Here is an 18,951-nt window from a genome sequence, read left to right as displayed (position 1 = left end):
TTTAAGAACTGTTCCCCACTCGGTGTTTCTGAACAAGTTGTCCATATTTGTTCCACTTTCTGTTTTGTGCATTTGTACATCCGTAGATTTCTACTGAAGTAACAAACAAGCAATAAAGGCAAATGAAGCCCTCACCAGAAAACTCATGCTAAAAATAACAGCTAAAGGTCTGGTACACAGAAATATGCTAAGACGACATCTGTTGCATACAATTTTTTTTTCACTAAGTAAATTGCCAGGTAAACATTTCTAATAGAAAGACTGAAGCAAAAATAAGAATTATATACGCACAGTGTATAGGTGCCGGTGTGGCTGTGTGGTAAGTGGCTTGCTTACCAACCACATGGTTCTGGGTTCAGTCTCACTGTGTGGCACTTTGGGCAAGTGTCTTCTACTATTGCCTCAAGCCGACCAAAGCCTTGTGAGTGGATTTGGTAGACGGAAACTGAAAGAAGCCCGTCATGTATATGTGTTTGTCCCCCCGCCCCCAACATCACTTGACAACCGATGCTGGTGTGTTTACATCCCCATTCAGCAAAAGAGATCAATAGAATAAGTACTAGGCTTACAAAGAATAAGTCCTGGCATCGATTTGCTCGACTAAAGGCAGTGCTCCAGCATGGCTGCAGTCAAATGACTGAAACAAGTAAAAGAGTTAAATATAGAAGTGTAAAGCATAATTTGTTACATAATCTCTATAATAAACATATTGAATGGAATAATTCTCCGTTTGAACTTTTTTAATTACATGTGTGGTGTGTTGTATGGTAGAAATCTATGGATGCACAAAACAGAAAATGAAACAGAGATGACTTGTTCAGAAACACCTGTGAGTAGGGAACAATTCTCAAAAATAGCCCCCAATTGCTTTACCCAAAATTTCCTATATCCTTGAAATTTACATAGTGCGAGATATATTTGTAGAGAATTTCATTAAAAAAATATTCATTTTTCTTGAAAGTTAAGACGGATTGAAGTGGACTCTGGTGAAATTTCTGAAATTCCTCATCCCAACTCCTCCTAAAACACTTTTCCCCAAAAATTTTGTATATTTGGAATCTACATGATATAACACATATTCATAGAAAATGTCATTAGAAAATAGGGGTACAGAAATTTGTAGTTGTGCCGATTCAAAAATACATAAAATGAGTAGTGCAAGTAAAAAAAAAAAATTGGTCAATTTTGTTTCCAGGTAATATTGTAAAGATTAACCAAATTTTGAACAAAAATTAAATATCACAAGGGAGCATCAGGATTTTAGAAATGATTCGGTGGGGCATGGCCAAGAATCTATTGGGAACCACTGATCTAGGTGCTCTGAAAGCATAGTAGCAAGAGTAAGAACAGCGAAGGCATTGAATGTGTCACATCCGAAGGATAATTGCTGGCTAAAAACGTGGCACGTGATTCAAAGGGAAGTAATCTGTGGAGAAAAGGAAAACGAGCAGAAGTGTTGAAAGCTCATGTTAGAATACTGAAGTCAAGAGACAGTGCTGGAGAAAAACCATCCAACACATGGAAAATAAAATATAAAATACTGCTGGTACCACAATAAAAGCACCCAGTACACACTGTAAAGTGGCTAGTGTTAGGAAGGGCATCCAGCCGTAGAAACCAAGCCAAATCAGTAGAAGCTGGTGCAGCTCCACAGCCTGCCAGCTTTGGTCAAACCAGCCAACCCATGCCAGCATGGAAAACAGGCATTAAAGGATGATAGTGATGAAAATCTTATTTTATATTTCTTACATAATATAAGATGTTTCTCTGTGGCACGTAAAAAACACCATTTGAGCATGGTCGTTGCCAGTACCGCCTGACTGGCCCTCGTGCCGGTGGCACATAAAAGCACCCACTACACTTTCGGAGTGGTTGGCATTAGAAAGGGCATCCAGCTGTAGGAACTCTGCCAGATCAGATTGGAGCCTGGTGCAGCCATCTGGTTTGCCAATCCTCAGTCAAATCATCCAACCCATGCTAGCATGGAAAGCGGGCGTTAAACGATGATGCTGATATCCACTTCCAATTTTCATAATCAGAATTCCACATCATTTGGTTTTTAGCTATTAATGTGCTCAAGAATATACTAAGAATAAAAATTTTTTAGCATAATCCAAGCCTTTGTAAGAAAAACAAATCAAATTTTAAGTAATGAACATTTTGTATGGCTGCAGATTGTGTATATTGGCATGTACAGGCATCCCTGGTTTATAGTGCCTCAGGTTATGGAGTCCTTCATGTTGGAAAGTATGACCACTTTTTACAAGATTATGATATCTACAATTCTACCCTTACATAAACTTCTGTAAATATTAACAATTTTAAAAACTAATATCACAATGCATATTTTAACCTCACTGGCAACTTCGTTTCCTCTTGTACCACCCACTTCAGTTCAATTGATCTTTTTCATTGATTACATCTGTATACTTATTGATTATAACTGTATACTTATAGATATCAGATGTTATGGAGATAACATTTCCAGAAGATCTGATACCTGTAACTATCAAGATCAACTGAAATCATCATCATCATCATCGTTTAACGTCCGCTTTCCGTTGCTAGATGGCTGCACCAGACCCCAATCTGATCTGGCAGAGTTTCTACAGCTGGATGCCCTTCCTAACGCCAACCACTCCGAGAGTGTAGTGGATGCTTTTACGTGCTACCAGCACGAGGGCCAGTCAGGCAGTGCTGGCAACGGCCACACTCAAATGGTGCTTTTTCTGTGCCACCCGCACAGGAGCCAGTCCAGCGGCACTGGCAATGACCTTGCTTTAATGTTTTTTCACGTGCCACCAGCACAAGTGCTAGTAAGGCAACACAAGTAATGATCACGCTCGACTGGTGTTTTTAACGTGCCATCGGCTCGGAGGCCAGCTTGTTGTTCTGACCCCGATCTCACTCATATGGTACTCTTAGCACTCCACTAGCACAGATGCCAGTCATCGAATTTGTTTTCGATTAGAATAAATTAATTGCTTAAATACACAAAAATCAGCAATGGGTCTGAACTAAAAAAAAAATAATGTAAGTTGATAATCAAGTACTTAAAATACATACTTGATTATAGGACACTGTTAATAAAATACAGCCACAACTGTGGCTAACCACGCTACATGACACTTTTGGGCAAGTGTCTTCTACTACAGCCCCAGGATGATCAAAGCTTTGTGTGTGGATTGAGTAGACAGAAACTGAAAGAAACCCATCGTACGTATTAGTGTATGCGTTTGTGTTTCCTTGCCTTAACATTATGTAATTGTTGTAAATGAATGCCATTCATTTACAATATTCTGCGAAAACCTATCTGACCATGGGGAAATATTACCTTGTTTGGAAACAGGTATGGATAAGTAATAGGATGAGCATCCATCCATAGAGACTCTGCTCAACCCATGTAAGCATGGCAAACATAGACACTAAAACAATGATGCTACAGTTTGGTATTGAGACATTTAATACCTTGCACTCATGCTGGTTTTGAAACATACCTGTCATACTATATACTTGCTATATGTTTCATAAGTAGCTGTTATATAGCTGTGTGATAAGTTTGTTTCCCAACCATATGGTCCTGGGTTTAGTCTCACTGCATAGTACCTTGGGCATCTTCTACTATAGCCTTAAGCTAACCAAAGCTTTGTGAATGGATTTAGTAGACGGAAACTGAAAGAAGCCCATCATGTATATCATCATCATCATCATCATCATCGTTTAGCATCCGCTTTCCATGCTGGCATGGGTTGGACGGTGCAACTGGGGTCTGGGAAGCCAGAAGGCTGCACCAGGCCCAGTCTGATCTGGCAATGTTTCTACGGCTGGATGCCCTTCCTAACGCCAACCACTCCGTGAGTGTAGTGGGTGCTTTTTACGTCCCACCGGCACAGGTGCCAGACGAGGCTGGCAAACAGCCACGATCGGATGGTGCTTTTTACGTGTTACCAGCACGGAGGCCAGGCGAGGCTGGCAAACGGCCACAATCGGATGGTGCATTTTACGTGCCACCGGCACGGAGGCCAGGCGAGGCTGGCAAACGGCCATGACTGGATGGTGCTTTTTACATGCCACCGGCACGGAGGCCAGGCGAGGCTGTACATATATATGTATATATATCTATGTCTTTGTGTCTAAGTTTGTCCCCCACCACCACTTGACAACCAGTGTTGGTGTGGTTACGGCTCCCGTAGCTTAATGGTTCAGCAAGAGAGACTGACAGAATAAGTACTAGGCTTAAAAAAACAGGTCCTGGGATTGATTTGTTTGACAAAAACTCTTCAGAGCGGTGCCCCAGCATGGCCGCAGTCAAATAACTGAAACGAGTCAAATATAAAAAATACATAAAACAAAGCACAAATTAGGATAAATAATTAACATGTACAGACTGAAACAGTACTTTATAGAGGTTTATTTGTTTATAGGTAACCATTTTCATTCAGTCAGAAAAAAAACGACCATTTGGTCAGTTAAGGGAAAGGTGGTGATCATGTTAACAATGAACCAGTAATGTCAATGGTAGAGCAGATTTTTAACATTGTTCTTGTTGTTTTTGTAGATTATTTTAAATACTAAAAAAGCTGACAAGTAATAGCAGTTATAAAAACAACTATGGTAGATTACAATTTTTAATATGCTCATGTGTTTCAATATATATATATACATATGTATATATGTATACTAATATGGTCACATATTTCAGTCAGATACATATATAAATTGGATAAAGATCATGTGTGTACACACACACACACACATATATATATATGTATGTGTGTGTGTGTGTATTGTTACAGTTAAATCATTAGAGATGTACATGCAGCCAGAATGAGTAGGAATTTAAGAAGTAGATTTCCTTACAAATAATTGGGGATATTTTTACCAGATGATGCTATCGTTATACCATATTAACAAACCCTCGCCATAACTGTAAATCTGTCACAGTTGAGAAGATGAGCTGTTTGCTTGGCTTATATTCTTAATCAGTCCTGGTGTTCTTCAGAAGTCTTCAGTAGAATTACTTCCACCGTTGTAGTCAGGCTTTTAAAATATACAAAACTCCACCATAAGTCTATATTCTCTTCATATATCTTTATCTATAAATAACAATATTTTCTATGACTTCTTATATTCTATCCTCTCCACTTTAACATCGTCATTTATCAGCTTATAGACATAGGCAACTACAGTTGACTGCTGGATGTCCAAAATCACAAATGAAGGAATGACATTACTGCAAAGAAGAAGAAAAAAAATAATGATGATAGAATTGTTAAGTTCAGAATATAAAATATTTATAATGGATATGATTAGACACAACATGTTTCATATAAATGCGTGTGAATTAGATGCAGGCAAATAACTAAATAACACAGGTGTGTATAAGCATTGCTGTGTGGTTGAGAAGTTTGCTTCCCAACAATGTGGTCTTGGGGTCAAACCCACAGCATGGTATCTCGAGCAAGTCTTCTACTACAGCCCCGGCCTTGTAAGTGGATTTGGCAGACAGAAACTGAAAGAAGCCTGTGATGTATATCTGGATTGTGTGTACCTTGACAGCATGTGACGGTTACAAATGAACATCATCATCATCATCATACAAGTGAAGTTGTTTGTTTCCAGTCTTCCATGAAAGACATGTCTAGCTGAGGTAAAATATCTTGGAAACAGGTGAGAGGTGGTGACAGGAAGAGCATCTGGCTGTAGAAAATCTGCCTCAACAAAGTCCATTTAACCTATGCAGACATTAAATGATGATGATATAAGCATTGTCACAATTTTCTTATCTGATGACTATAAGACCACATCACCATCATTATTCAAATGTCCAACTGTCCATACTAATATGGAGAATGGACAGTTGGACAGGTCTGCAATATAAAACTCTGCCATTTTGGTTGACCCTGCATCATCGCTTCTGAAAGGCTCAACTTACTCAGATTGGGCTTCACTACCTCTCATATCTTCTTTCATCAAGTTTTGCAAGGGAATAACCTCCAGCATCAGCTCATGGTATTCACACTTATATACACACTTCTAAAAAGAAAAGGTCTTTGCAAAATCAACAGGAGAGAAGTTAACACTATTATGATTCAGTGCTAAGATGGCTATGATATAACTACAAAGTGACTTGTTAATTCTCGGAAAAGAAATTGCCAGTAATTCAACATTAGTGCTCACAACACACAACCAAATTTCGTTTTTGTATTTGGTTTGCAAGATTCTTTATGTGAATTTGTGTATTGAAGCATATTTTACTGAAAAGGTTGCAAGACGCAACGAAAATTTTAGAAAAAATAAATAAGTAAATGAGTGGAAATCGAACTGGTGAGGGTGTTAAATAATAAGGCACCAAAAGAGAATGACTCTCCCCAGACACAATACAACCAAATGTTTTATATAAAGTGCAGTCTTCAACATTTTTATATATAATATATATTTTTCACACATCAAAAGTATAAAAGGACTGCATTTATATTCTTACATAGGTCGTTATCACAGCTAAAATCTTTCCAAAACTTATCCCATTAGCCATATCTGGCCAAAATATTGTTTTATGTTCAAACTGGCCAAATATGGTTCCTCACATCCACCCTATTATATCATTCTAAAAATTAATAATTACCTCACCAAAATCTCATAGCCACACGATAATGCATGACTGATTCAAAACAATGTGAATAAATAAGCATTATTTTTGACAGAATAATGTGAATGCTAAAGACTTAAATATATTTAAATTTATATTTGTTTTCATTTAAAAGAAGAGCTTATATAACTGGTTCCCCAAAGATCTACAACAGGATTCATCATCATCATCATCATTTAACGTCTGTTTTCCATGCTAGCATGGGTTGGACGGTTCAACTGGGGTCTGGGGAGCCAGTAGGCTGCGCCAGGCCCAGTCTGATCTGGCAGTGTTTCTACAGCTGGATGCCCTTCCTAATGCCAACCACTCTGTGAGTGTAGTGGGTGCTTTTTACGTGCCACCTGCACAGGTGCCAGACAAGCCTGGCAAACGGCCACGATTGGATGGTGTTTTTTACGTGCCACTGGCACGGGGGCCAGACAGGGCTGGCAACGGCCATAATCGGATGGTGCTTTTTACATGCCACCGGCACGGAGGCCAGTCGGGGCGGCGCTAGCAACGGCCATGTTCGGACGGTTCTCTTATGTGCTACCGGCACTGGTATCACAGCTACAATTTCCATTGATGTTGATCGATTTCGATATGCTCATCAATGCAACCTGCCAATTATACAATGTTTGCCCCACTACTTAGAATGGTATATTATACTCTCTAGTATAACATTTACGCTCAAAGTAAAAAAAAAGATGTCTTAGTCACACACATAATTCAGGGCAATCAACAGGATGCAAACTGCCAAATCTTTTACAGTAGACCATTATAATAGCAGATAATCATCATCATGATTTAGTGATCATTTATCCATGCTTGCACGGGTCTGACAGATCTCAATGAAACAGGTTTTCTACAACCAGATGCCCATCCTGTTGCTAAATTTTACTTGAATTCTCCCATGGCTGGACACCAGACGCATTTTCATGAAAGATTGGAAATGAATGACATCGTTTGTATGATGGTAACACGTTTACACACTTTGAAATGGTTGGCATTAGGAAAGGCATCCAGCTGTAGAAACTACGCCTGATGTAACTCTATGGCTCATCACACTCTGTCAAACCCATGCCAGCATGGAAAAAATACACTGAACAATCCACTCACAAGGCTTTGGTTGATCTAGGGACAAGGTGTTACACAATGGGATTGAACCCAAAACAGCTTGGCTGAGAAGCAAAATATATAGCCACGTCTGTACCTATCATGTAATTATAAAATAAACACTTTTGGTTTTGAATTGGGTTTGTAAGATTCTCAATGTGAATTCATAAGTCAAAACAAATTCTGGTGTATCTTGGGAGGGTCATTATGCCAATAATAAACACATGCACAGTTTCTATTTCACTTTCTTTATTATTATTATTATTATTATTATTATTATTATTAGTCAATTTAACATTTAACCAATTAACTAATCAACAAACAATTTATTAGTTAATTGTCTAAAAGTTAACAAATTGACTAATAATACTTCCTACTATAGGCACAAATTCTGAAATTTAGAAGGGAAGGTGTGTGTTTATTGGGATAATGATCCTCCTGAGATGAACAAATAACTAGATTTGACAAATTACACAGAAACTTCAAAAATACAAATAAAAGAAAATATACTTTTCCAAGGGATTATAAGCTCCAGTGGCCGATCCTGGATTAATGTAGAATTTGTTTTCATGTTCAAAAGCATCAAATATATGGGTGTGGCCTGAAATGAGAATGTCTACATCTAATTGCCGTTGTACCATAGCTAAACTTTCTGTTTCCCCCCATGGCACTACTTGATGTCCATGACACAAACCAATCCGAAACTGGCCAACAGTCACCACTTTTTGCTCAGGGTAATTAAGAGTCTGCAAGAGAAAAATAAAAACATTGGTTAAGTTACAATAAAAATTACAAAAGTAAAAAAGGGGAGAGAATCTGTGGTAAATAACTTTACTATTTGTTTCAGTCATTCAACTGTGGCTTAGCTGGGGCACCAGCTTCAGTGATGTTTAAACAATCAAATCGACCTCAAAACTGATTTTTTTTTTAAGTATTGTACTTATTCTAATGGTTTTTTTTGCGGGGGACAAACAACAAACTTACTGGAATGTAAACACATCAACCACCAGCTGTGCGAAAACAAACATAAAAACACATACACACATGCAAATATAAAGACTGTCTACAGTTCTATATTTAAGAGATGAGGAATTATGTGAATTATTTACATTATTTACATTCAACAGATATTTATCCTCATCTTGTTTGTTGCTAACACAACGTTTCGGCTGATATACCCTCAAGCCTTCTTCAGGTGTCTTGGAGAAATTTCGAACCTGGGTTCCCGTTCCTAAGGTATTTTTCAATGTTGTTGTTATCATTATTATTATTATTATCATTATTGTTGTTGTTCTGGTCACTGCTTGGAATCAAACTCGGAATCTTGGGGTTAGTAGCCCGTGCTCTTAACAACTACGCCATATGCCCACGGGCATATGGCGTAGTGGTTAATACCTTAAGAATGAGAACCCAGGATTGAAATTTCCTCAAGACACCTGAAGAAACATGGAGGGTATATCAGCTGAAATGTTGTGTTAACAACAAACAAGATGAGGACAAATATCCGTTGAATGTAAATAATGTATAAAGACTGTCTGTCTGAAAGTGTGTGTGTGTGCATGTATATGTCTGCATATATAATACCTAACAGGCTTTCACATAGTTTCCATCTACCATATTCACTCATAAGGCATTGAACAGCCCAGGACTATAGTAAAAGACACTTGCCCAAAATGTCACATGGTTGAACTGAACCGTAAACCACATGATTGCAATATGAACTTTTTAACCACACAACCATGCCTGTACCTCGCTTTTATAATTCTGATCTATCCAAAATTGTAAGTAATGCAAATAATACAGCTTCAAAATACTCAACTGGTTAAAACTTTGTCCTCACATAATTTTAGTCATTATTTCCTATTAGAAAATTACTATTTTTAAATCTCACAATGAGAGATATTCAGCAATAATACTTTGTAGTAAAGATTGTTTGCCAACATAACATGGCAGTCCTGGTTTAAGACAAATGTTGCTGTAATTTAGGCCCAGGAGACATCGTCTCCAGCTGGCTATACGACACAATCTATGTCCTTATATTTTCGAACAAGGTAATCTAGCACCTCCACTCAACTCAAAACATCTGTGTATCGCGATTTCCGTGTTATTTCCCTTCATCAGCACAGAATAATTGTTCGGCTACAAGTGGTGCTGCCAAATTCACATTTGAGATATATAGTTTTCAAAGTGACAACTAGTCACTGATCTATAAATTAGAAAATTACTAGTTTTAAATGTAACGAGAGATATTCAGCAACAGTACTTTGTAGTAAAGATTGTTTGCCAACATAACATGGCAGTCCTGGTTTAGGACAAATGTTACTGTAATTTAGGCCCAGGAGACATCGTCTCCAGCTGGCTATACAACACGATCTGTGTCCTTCTATTTTTGAACAAGAGAATTTAGCAGCCCCACTCAGCTCAAAACAATATCTGTGTTGATGAAGAGAAATAACCCAGAAATCGCGATACACAGATACTGTTTTGAGCTGAGTGGGGTGCTAGATTCCCTTGTTCAAAAATATAAGGACATAGACCGTGTCATATAGCCAGCTGGAGATGATGTTTCCTGAGGCTAAATTACAGCAACAGTCGTCCTAGACTAGGACTGCCAAGTTATGTTGGCAAACAATCTTTATTATTTTCCATGTTGGGCAGGTCCATTTTAATAATGCATCTTCCAACATGTTGCAGTCCTCTGTTAGTTCCTTTGTGAGGCTCAACATAATGAGAAAAGACTTCAATGCTTCTATCCAAATTATTCTTTCTTCCCTAATCTGCACTCTCTTCTCTTCTCCTTGCACCATTTGACACTGTTCTACTCAACTACCATCCTTTATATGTGTAACAGGTCTGTGCTATTGAAGTCTCTTTCATGTTACAGCTGATGCCTCTAATGCCAAAATTTTCTCTCAGCACATTTGTACTTTGTCCTTTAGGCAAGTTAGCATCAAATATCCAACAGAGAAGGAAAACCTTGTTTTTTCCCCAACTTCCACACATCCTCCACATTCAGTGCCTGTCTCACTATCAATGCAATACTGCACTTCATACACAATAACTACACAGTTTGTCCTCCACTCAGAAATCCTTTGTTACCTACAGAGAAAACAGCTCCTTAGATATATTTTAATATATTCGTCCTCTAACTATTGTGCTTTTGCAACACCTATCTCCACTGCTGAATAAGTTACCTAGGTAACAAGCATTTTGGACAATTGAAAGACTTCATTTCTGAGGTGCTCTTATTGCTAACTATACCTGTGCATCTATTAAATATAAAAACCATTTTTCTTTCTCTGTCATCCTGCCTGAGATCCCATAGACCTATTGTGTATGCATTATTTGTAAAGTATAGATAATTTTTTCTACTTTATGCACAAGGCTGGAAATTTGAGAAAAAGGAAAGATGAGTTTGGCAAGATTTCAGTTCACAATGTAAACAGCTGTAACTAAATTAGACAAAGTATTTTGTTTAATGCTCTAACAATTCTGCCAATCCACCACCCTTTGTAAGATATTAACCCTCACTACACTCCCATCCATGGGGTCCCAAGTTTGCAGATAGGGGAATGGGCCTGTCAATATATAGGTCAGCTGTGAACACTCATTAAGCAGTCCCAGACAAAATCACTGGTTGGCCTTTGGCAAGGCATAGAACCCATTAGCCACCCTGCCAATGTCTCGGTGATATCCGGAAGCCCTGAAAAGCATGCACAAATGCCATTATCATTGGAAAGTAGGATGGTAGTAAGGAATGAAATGCAAAACATAAAAAATACTTTGTCATTAGATTTCTTCCCACTTTGTAGAAAAAATGACACTTTTATGAATCTGGGAAACCCATCAGTTTGATGGGCACTGCAATTGTCTACAGGACCAGTGACCATAGACGAGAAATTAGCAATCAAAAGACATTCTATGACTTGCATTAACCTCAGAAATTCATCCTGCATCGCTCATAATGCAGGATGGAGATGGACGACATCTGCAGGTTGAAAATGCCTGAACAAACTTGATACAGGAACGGAATATACTTAATTCCATGCATGTGTACTTGAGACATGGGAACTGAGTTAACTAATTTTTGATAGGGTGGGGTACTTTCCAGAATGTTATATATTTCACATGAAGTAAACACATTTTATTTTAACAAATTAATAATTCAATATTTGCAAAAATTTAACCAGTGCAGTGTTAATGACTTCTAACATTGGCATAAGACCACACTTTCTGGAGAAACTGCAATCAATGAGATTCACTCCACCCCAATACTAGAATGATGCTTATTTTACTCTGAAAGATCTGTAGAAAGTCCAATATTGCACTATATGTATTTTTTTCCCCCCACTAGATTCGACTTTTCTACCAAACAAGGAATGTCATAATTTTTTAGACGTCAAAATTATTTTTTCAAATCCGAATTAATTTAGTGTTTCAGAGAAAAATAAATCAGAATTTAATAAACATGACGTTCCAAAAATTATTAAAATTAAAATAGATATTATCTTGCTGTTAATATACATATTTAGTAGTCAAAAATAGATCTGTGTTATTGTATTCGCCTTGTAGCTATTAAAAGAAAGCCAGGTACCAGATACAATAGCAGCATTGAAAGCTATTCCTTTTCTGCTCTAGACACAAGGCCTGAAATTTTGTGGGAGAGGGCCAGTCGATTAAATCGACCCCAGTATGCAACTAGTACTTAATTTATCAACCCCAAAAGGATGAAAGAGAAAGTCGACCTCGGCGGAACTGGAACTCAGATAAAGACAGACGAAATACTGCTCAGCATTTTGCCCAGCTTTCTAACGTTTCTGCCAGATTGCCGCCTTATTGAAAACTATTCCGAATAAGATTTCAAAAGAAATCTATTTCAAATACTGTATTTCCTGGTATATAAAAACATGCTTTTTAATCATTCATTTTCCCCAGTAAAATACAATAAAATATCTTTCAGTGAGTGTATGATGAAGCATATCAAATTTATTTTCCACAAAATATATTTGCAAAATATAGGTGTATCTTATGCACGAATATATCTTATATGACAGTTAATATTGTAAGTGTCAATCACATAAGAGTACTTCAGATTTAGTTTAATGTGTTACTTACTTCATCAAAGTCTCCACGCACGACATGAACATCACTAGCTAATGTCTTCAGGTAATCAAATGATTCTTTTGTACATAGATTACCTGTACATAAAATATGCTGAATCTTGCCAGGTACCAAAAGTTTCTTAAATCTATTAGGCATGCTATTGCAGCGATGTGGAATGTGCAAATCACCAAGAACTAGCACCAACTGCAAAAGAAAAAGACAAGCAAGCAAATGTAATTACATATACAGAGAATTATTGCAACATATGGTGAATACATATTAAGACAAAGAGAAACATAACTAATTTTTAACTGGGTATGAAAAATATGCTTAGGGGAGGGAAAATAGGATGTTGCATCTCTCATACTGTCTTCATTCATTCAACGTCCATCTTTCCCTGACAGCATGGATTTGGACAGAGCATTATTTGAGGTAGTGTTTTATGAAAAGATACTCTTCCTGTTGCCAACACTTACTCTACTCTTTTACTTGTTTCAGTCATCTGACAGTGGCCATGCTGGAGCACCGCCTTTAGTCAAGCAAATCGACCCCCAGGACTTATTCTTTGTAAACCTAGTACTTATTCTATCGGTCTCTTTTTGCCAAACTGCTAAGTTACGGGGGACGTAAACACACCAGCATCGGTTGTCAAGCGATGTTGGGGAGACAAACACAGACACACAAACACACACATACATATATACAATGGGCTTCTTTCAGTTTCCGTCTACCAAATCCACTCACAAGGCTTTGGTCGGCCCATGGCTACTGTAGAAAACACTTGCTCAGGTGCCACGCAGTGGGACTGAACCCGGAACTATGTGGTTGGTAAGCAAGCTACTTACCACACAGCCACTCCTACGCCTATAGTTTCCATCTCTCAAATTCCCTCACAAGGAATTGGTCAGGCAGGGACTATAATAGAAAACACTTACCCAAGGTACAAGATTTATTGGCAATACAAATCAAGTAAAATGATTCTCAACCATAAATCAAAATGTAGTGAATCTGACCTACAGTTAGCGTACACTGTTTTTATAGTATTTGCCACAACACCACCAAAACATTCTCCAGAAAACAAACATTCTTTCTAGTTTAGGACTTTGTCCATCAGCCAGTTTAATACCAACCCCTGATCTTTGGGTGCCTTTAACAGAGTCCACTTTGTTGCAAGTCTTCAGTCCAGATCTCTGACCAAAGGATAACTACTTCCCTTTTATTCTGTCACTTTCAAAGAACCCGAAGATGGTCATGGGTGCTGGCTGCTCTTTCTCTTTTGACCGTGAGCTCTCCTGTCATAGACCACAGATGAGGGTTCTGCAAAACCTTGCTGAACAACCCCACAGGCGATTTATTTATAGTGATCAAATGTTTGTGCTATATATTAGGTCACTCTGTCTGTCAAATCAATATTGCTTAAACAGGTACACAGTATGCTACACATCAGATGTCAAAGTGATAGGGCAAGACTTCCGCCCGTCCCCACCAAAAAGCCACCCTTTAAAAAAAATTTATTTTTTCAACACAAACCTCACCTTTCAGCTACGGGGAATACGAATCTCAAAAAAAATTGGCAAAAATCAACATTTCTAAATTACAACACCCCCCTCCTTCATTTTAACTTTTTTCACAATTTTTTTTCAAAATATGCGAAAATATATGGATTCTGAAAAAAATTTCCGAAAATCTTTGTAAAATTTTTTTTTAAGAATTTTTTTTTCTAAATAAGCGGAAAAATACAGATATCATGATTTAGACAAAAATTTCAAAACATTTCTGTACTTACGGTTACGGTTTTAGGGTTAGTGTTGGGGGAAAAAAATTAAAATTGAAGAAGTTGGCAGGGAAAAGGGGAGCAAAATTTCACAATGCCGATTTTTGGCAATTTTCCCAAATCTCCATATCCGAAAACTGGGATTTTTGGCAAAAAAAATTACAAAAATAAACAAATTTGGGAGAAAATGGGAGGGGGATGGGCAGAAGTCCTTCCAGTGATAGCAGAGCAACATGAAATGAAATGTTTTGCTCAATAACACAATTCATAATCTGACCCAGGAATTGAAACCACAATAATGTAATTGTGAGTGCAACACCCTAATCACTAGGCCATGGTCGTTCTGACTAAGCCATTAAAAAAGTGCTCAATGAGTTTAATCTTTCTCCTCTCTCTATTACATTGCTATGATAAAGCACCAGAAGTTTTGCGATATCATCATCATTTTAATGCTCACTTTTCCATGCTTGCTGAAGTTTAATGAGGTAGATTTTCTATGGCTGGGTGTTCTTCCTGTTGCCAATCCTCACCTGTTTCCAAGCATGTGCAGAATATTGGAAATAAATGACACTACTGACATGACAGTGATGTGTATTTTACAACTTATTATGCGGTATCAAGACAAGGAGACAAAGGTATACACTTGCATGCATACACATATATATACATAGAACAGGTTTCTTTCAGTGTCCATCCACCAAATCCACTTACAATACTCAGGGCTCTAGCAGAAGACACTTGCCCAAGGTGCCATGCATTGGGGCTGAACCCAAAACCATGTAGTTGAGAAGCAAACCTCTTACCCATGCATCAATAAAATATATATATTTAGAGTCAGAGTTACGATCTTTATCTGACTGAAGAGGCACATTCATACTGAGACATCAGGGTCTCAGAGTCAGCTACATCACTGACTTGTGTGTTGTCAGCACACATCATCTAAAGGGAGAAGGTGTTCTCTGAAAACAAAACCCAACAGCGAATACTATGTTCAAGTTCAAATCTGCCGAAATGTGTTAAGCAGCTCCTTTTCAACAAGAACCTGCTGTCCTATCCCCTACTCACATGATTTAACCCTCGTCTACAAGCATAAAGCCACCTTCCATTGGTGCTGGTAGTACAAGAAAGCACCCAGTACACATTGTAAAGTGATTAGTATTAGGAAGGACATCCAGCCATAGGAACCATGCCAATGCAGACACTGGGGCTAGGAGCAGTTCTCTGGATCACCAGCTCATGTTGAACTGTCCATACCAGCATGAAAAACAGGCATTAAATGATGATGATATGTGTGTATATGTTGTGTGTGTGTGTGTAAATATATATTTCTTTCAATAAAAAGGAAAAAATTATTTTAAAGATGCTTCAGTTTATAAGACTCTGTGGTCTGATGTTGAGAAATCTATGTTCTGAGAGATGTTGAAACCATGTACAAGGGTTCTGTGCATTACCAAAGTTAGGACTGGTGATGATGTCGGTGAGAAAGTTAGTGAAAAGGCAAAAGTTTACAGAGATCTATTCTCAGTCATCCTCTTTTTCACCACAATGCCAAGGAAAATGGCAGGAATTCACAAGATGTACTTAAGAACTTTTATATATAGATAGCTTACACTGTAAAATTCTATTAAAGAGTTGCAGAAAAAAGTTCCAAAGCTGGAGGTAAAGGCGAAGAGTCTAAAGGTCTAAAGTTAATGTGGCAAAAAGCAAGATGTTAGTTAGTAACAAAGAGCACACAATCTACTTGGAAGTAACTTTACTCAGTATGGATAGAGTGTAAGAACTTAATACTGTGTGTTTAGCACATATGCTGAGACCCCCTTTGGTCATGAATGACCATGGGATTGCACCTAGAAAGTTACCCTCCCAGGCACGAGTCCGGGCAAGGTTGTTGATGGAAGACCAGCAGTCCCTTCTCCACGCCACCAGTGTTATCCAAGGGGAAGGCAAAGAGGCTGATACAGCTTGGCACCTGTGACATCGCAACTCATTTCTACAGCTGAGTGAACTGGAGCAACATGAAATAAAGTGTCTTGCTCAAGAGCGCAATATGGTCTGGGATTCAAACTCACAACCTCACAATCGTAAGCTCAATGCTCTAACCACCAAGCCATGTGGCTTAACATTTAGGACATGAAAGTTTATAAAGTTGTTTTTCTTTTTTAGCACATATAACAAGTACACAAAAGGTGCAGCAGTACAGAGGAAGAATAAATATTTTAGATGTGCTATTTTAGCTGTTTAGCCACAGGTCAACCTTGATCAAGTGGACTTATAACTGAAAGCATTCAAGTCATAGTCATCCTGCTATTTTATGTATGTCTGAGATTACATTATTCTCTTTCTTTTTTTCCTTATTTTAGAGAGTAAAACATGGTTTTAGTAAGATTTGGCTGTTATTTCTAGTAGAACAAGTAACCACATAGAGTCTTCCTCAATGATTAGCAGGAGGAGCATCATTCAACTAGAAGATTGCTGTAGTAGTTTCTGTTATCTAAGTGTTATCTAAGTGCTGAAGGTGGGTGTAGTGTAGATGTAGGAAAAGAAAGGATAGAAGGCATTTGAGGAAAAACTATATGAAGCATTTGTAAAATGTATGATGCTGGTTGGTAATGAATCATAAGCAATTTCTGTGGAAACTCTGTAGAGTGTACAGAGAAATTAGTTGAGTATGATAAATTGATTGTGCAATGTTAATTTGCATAAAAATCATAGCCCAAATGAGTTGAGGGCAGCTGGACATTAAATGGCATCAGATAGTGAGTGTAGGACATATAATGCATTGGTGCAGGCAATTAATGATTGAAAAAATACTATGTGCAGTATGGTTAGATATAAAAACGTTATGCCCTGCAAGCAAGATGGTACAAGATTAAGAGGGTTCTGTGTAGCAGACCTATCCAACCCATATCAACATGGAAATATGGTTGTTAAAATGATAATGTGTCAACATCTTTCAATGATCATTAAAGATAACAATATTTACGATAATGTTTTGTGTATTCACATTAAGATTATCTAAGTATGAAATGCTCAAAGAGTCCAGCCTGCCATCATATGTTGTGAGACATGATTTCATTAAAATCATTAATAGAATGTTACTGAATATTATGCTAAGACATTATATCAAACTTTACCATCTCAAATTTGAATAATTAGCACTGCTGATTTTTAATAGGAACTTGTTAGGGATTACGATACCTCCTTACAGTCGAAACAGAAATTATAGTATTTGTGAACTTTTCACCAACATTAGACATTAGAACGATAAATAGGGCAGGTCAAATAATAAAGATTGAGGAGAAATACTTTAATACTTTATTCAATTTAGATTGCACTTATCAATTATTGTTTGACTTTTGCTAAATAGGAAAATGATAAAACAATAACTTACACAACTAATATTTTCTAGTTGGACATGTTTTTGCTAAATATTTGGAAATTAGTTTGTATGTGCTTAAATGAAAATCTTTCAGAGTTTTGTTACATATTTCCATTTTTCCGGTTTCAGAATGTAAGTGCAAAGTGCAGTTTGTCTTTAAAATGCCCTACGAAATTCTGAATTGGGAAATTTTTAGAAATAATTAATTTCTGTAAGTTTTCCCTAGAATATACCCTAAAAACTAATTGTTGATCACATTTCCCCATTTAACAGAATAAACTCGCACAGACTGAATTAGTATATAAAAAGAAACACGACAATAAGAGGAAAACTAACTAGATAATCAAAAATAGAATATATTGATCACATCGAGATGATTTTAAGTATATTCTATTGCTCTATTTAATACCAGAACCCTTTGGAACCAAGTAGCTCATTTTATTCTGTTCGTTTTCTTGGCATTTGTTTATCGTCTTCTGAATCGTAACTACATGACCCAAACCAAACAATACTTCCGGAAAAGACTTAACAAAATTATCTAATTAGATGAGCAAGAATTAAGGGCTTTGTAATACATAGCTTTGCATATTTACAACAGAATATACTGAATATATACTAGAGGGTCAAACTACGGGATAAAGATGATACAAAGTAGAGGTCTTAGAACACACGCCCACCAAACAATCTAAACAACCCAAGACTACATTCCTTTTAATCAATATTTATGACAAAACATCGTTTAAATAAAGAAGACAAAAACTACTTACCATCTTAGAAATAAATGAAAGCAACGGAGCTAAATGGAATCGGAATTGATGGATAAATAAACAAACGTATTAGGTTTCCTTTAAAAAGTCCACCAGCACCTGACGATAGAAACCAACACCTGACTTACCAACAAGTTGCTTAGATACGACGATTATGATTGGCTGGCATTCCGGAATCTAACCA

At 37.3% G+C, this 18,951-nt stretch overlaps 1 protein-coding gene across 1 annotated transcript; it reads right to left on the bottom strand.

The window, feature by feature from the left end:
- Positions 1-4,388: 4,388 nt before the first annotated feature.
- Positions 4,389-18,925, bottom strand: LOC115216503 (vacuolar protein sorting-associated protein 29). The gene is made up of 4 exons (XM_029785939.2): positions 18,768-18,925; positions 12,860-13,051; positions 8,255-8,490; positions 4,389-5,233 (listed from the first exon to the last, which is right to left on the bottom strand). The coding sequence occupies exons 1-4, from the start codon at positions 18,768-18,770 to the stop codon at positions 5,116-5,118; spliced, it is 549 nt and encodes a 182-aa protein (XP_029641799.1). The 5' UTR covers positions 18,771-18,925; the 3' UTR covers positions 4,389-5,115.
- Between the last annotated feature and the right edge of the window lie 26 nt (positions 18,926-18,951).

The sequence above is a fragment of the Octopus sinensis genome, linkage group LG10, assembly GCF_006345805.1.
Source record: "Octopus sinensis linkage group LG10, ASM634580v1, whole genome shotgun sequence".
Lineage (NCBI taxonomy): Eukaryota > Metazoa > Mollusca > Cephalopoda > Octopoda > Octopodidae > Octopus > Octopus sinensis.
Note: the sequence above shows the minus strand (reverse complement) of the source record. Positions and strands in the feature narration are given on the sequence as shown.

Bases quoted from the DNA above. Each gene is read 5' to 3' on its own strand.
- LOC115216503 (XM_029785939.2), bottom strand. The intron at 8,491-12,859 runs GTAAGTAACACA...TTTCTCTTGCAG, and splicing joins TGCGTGGAGACTTTGATGAA to ACTCTTAATTACCCTGAGCA. The intron at 5,234-8,254 runs GTATATTTTCTT...TCTTCTTTGCAG, and splicing joins GCTTATAATCCCTTGGAAAA to TAATGTCATTCCTTCATTTG.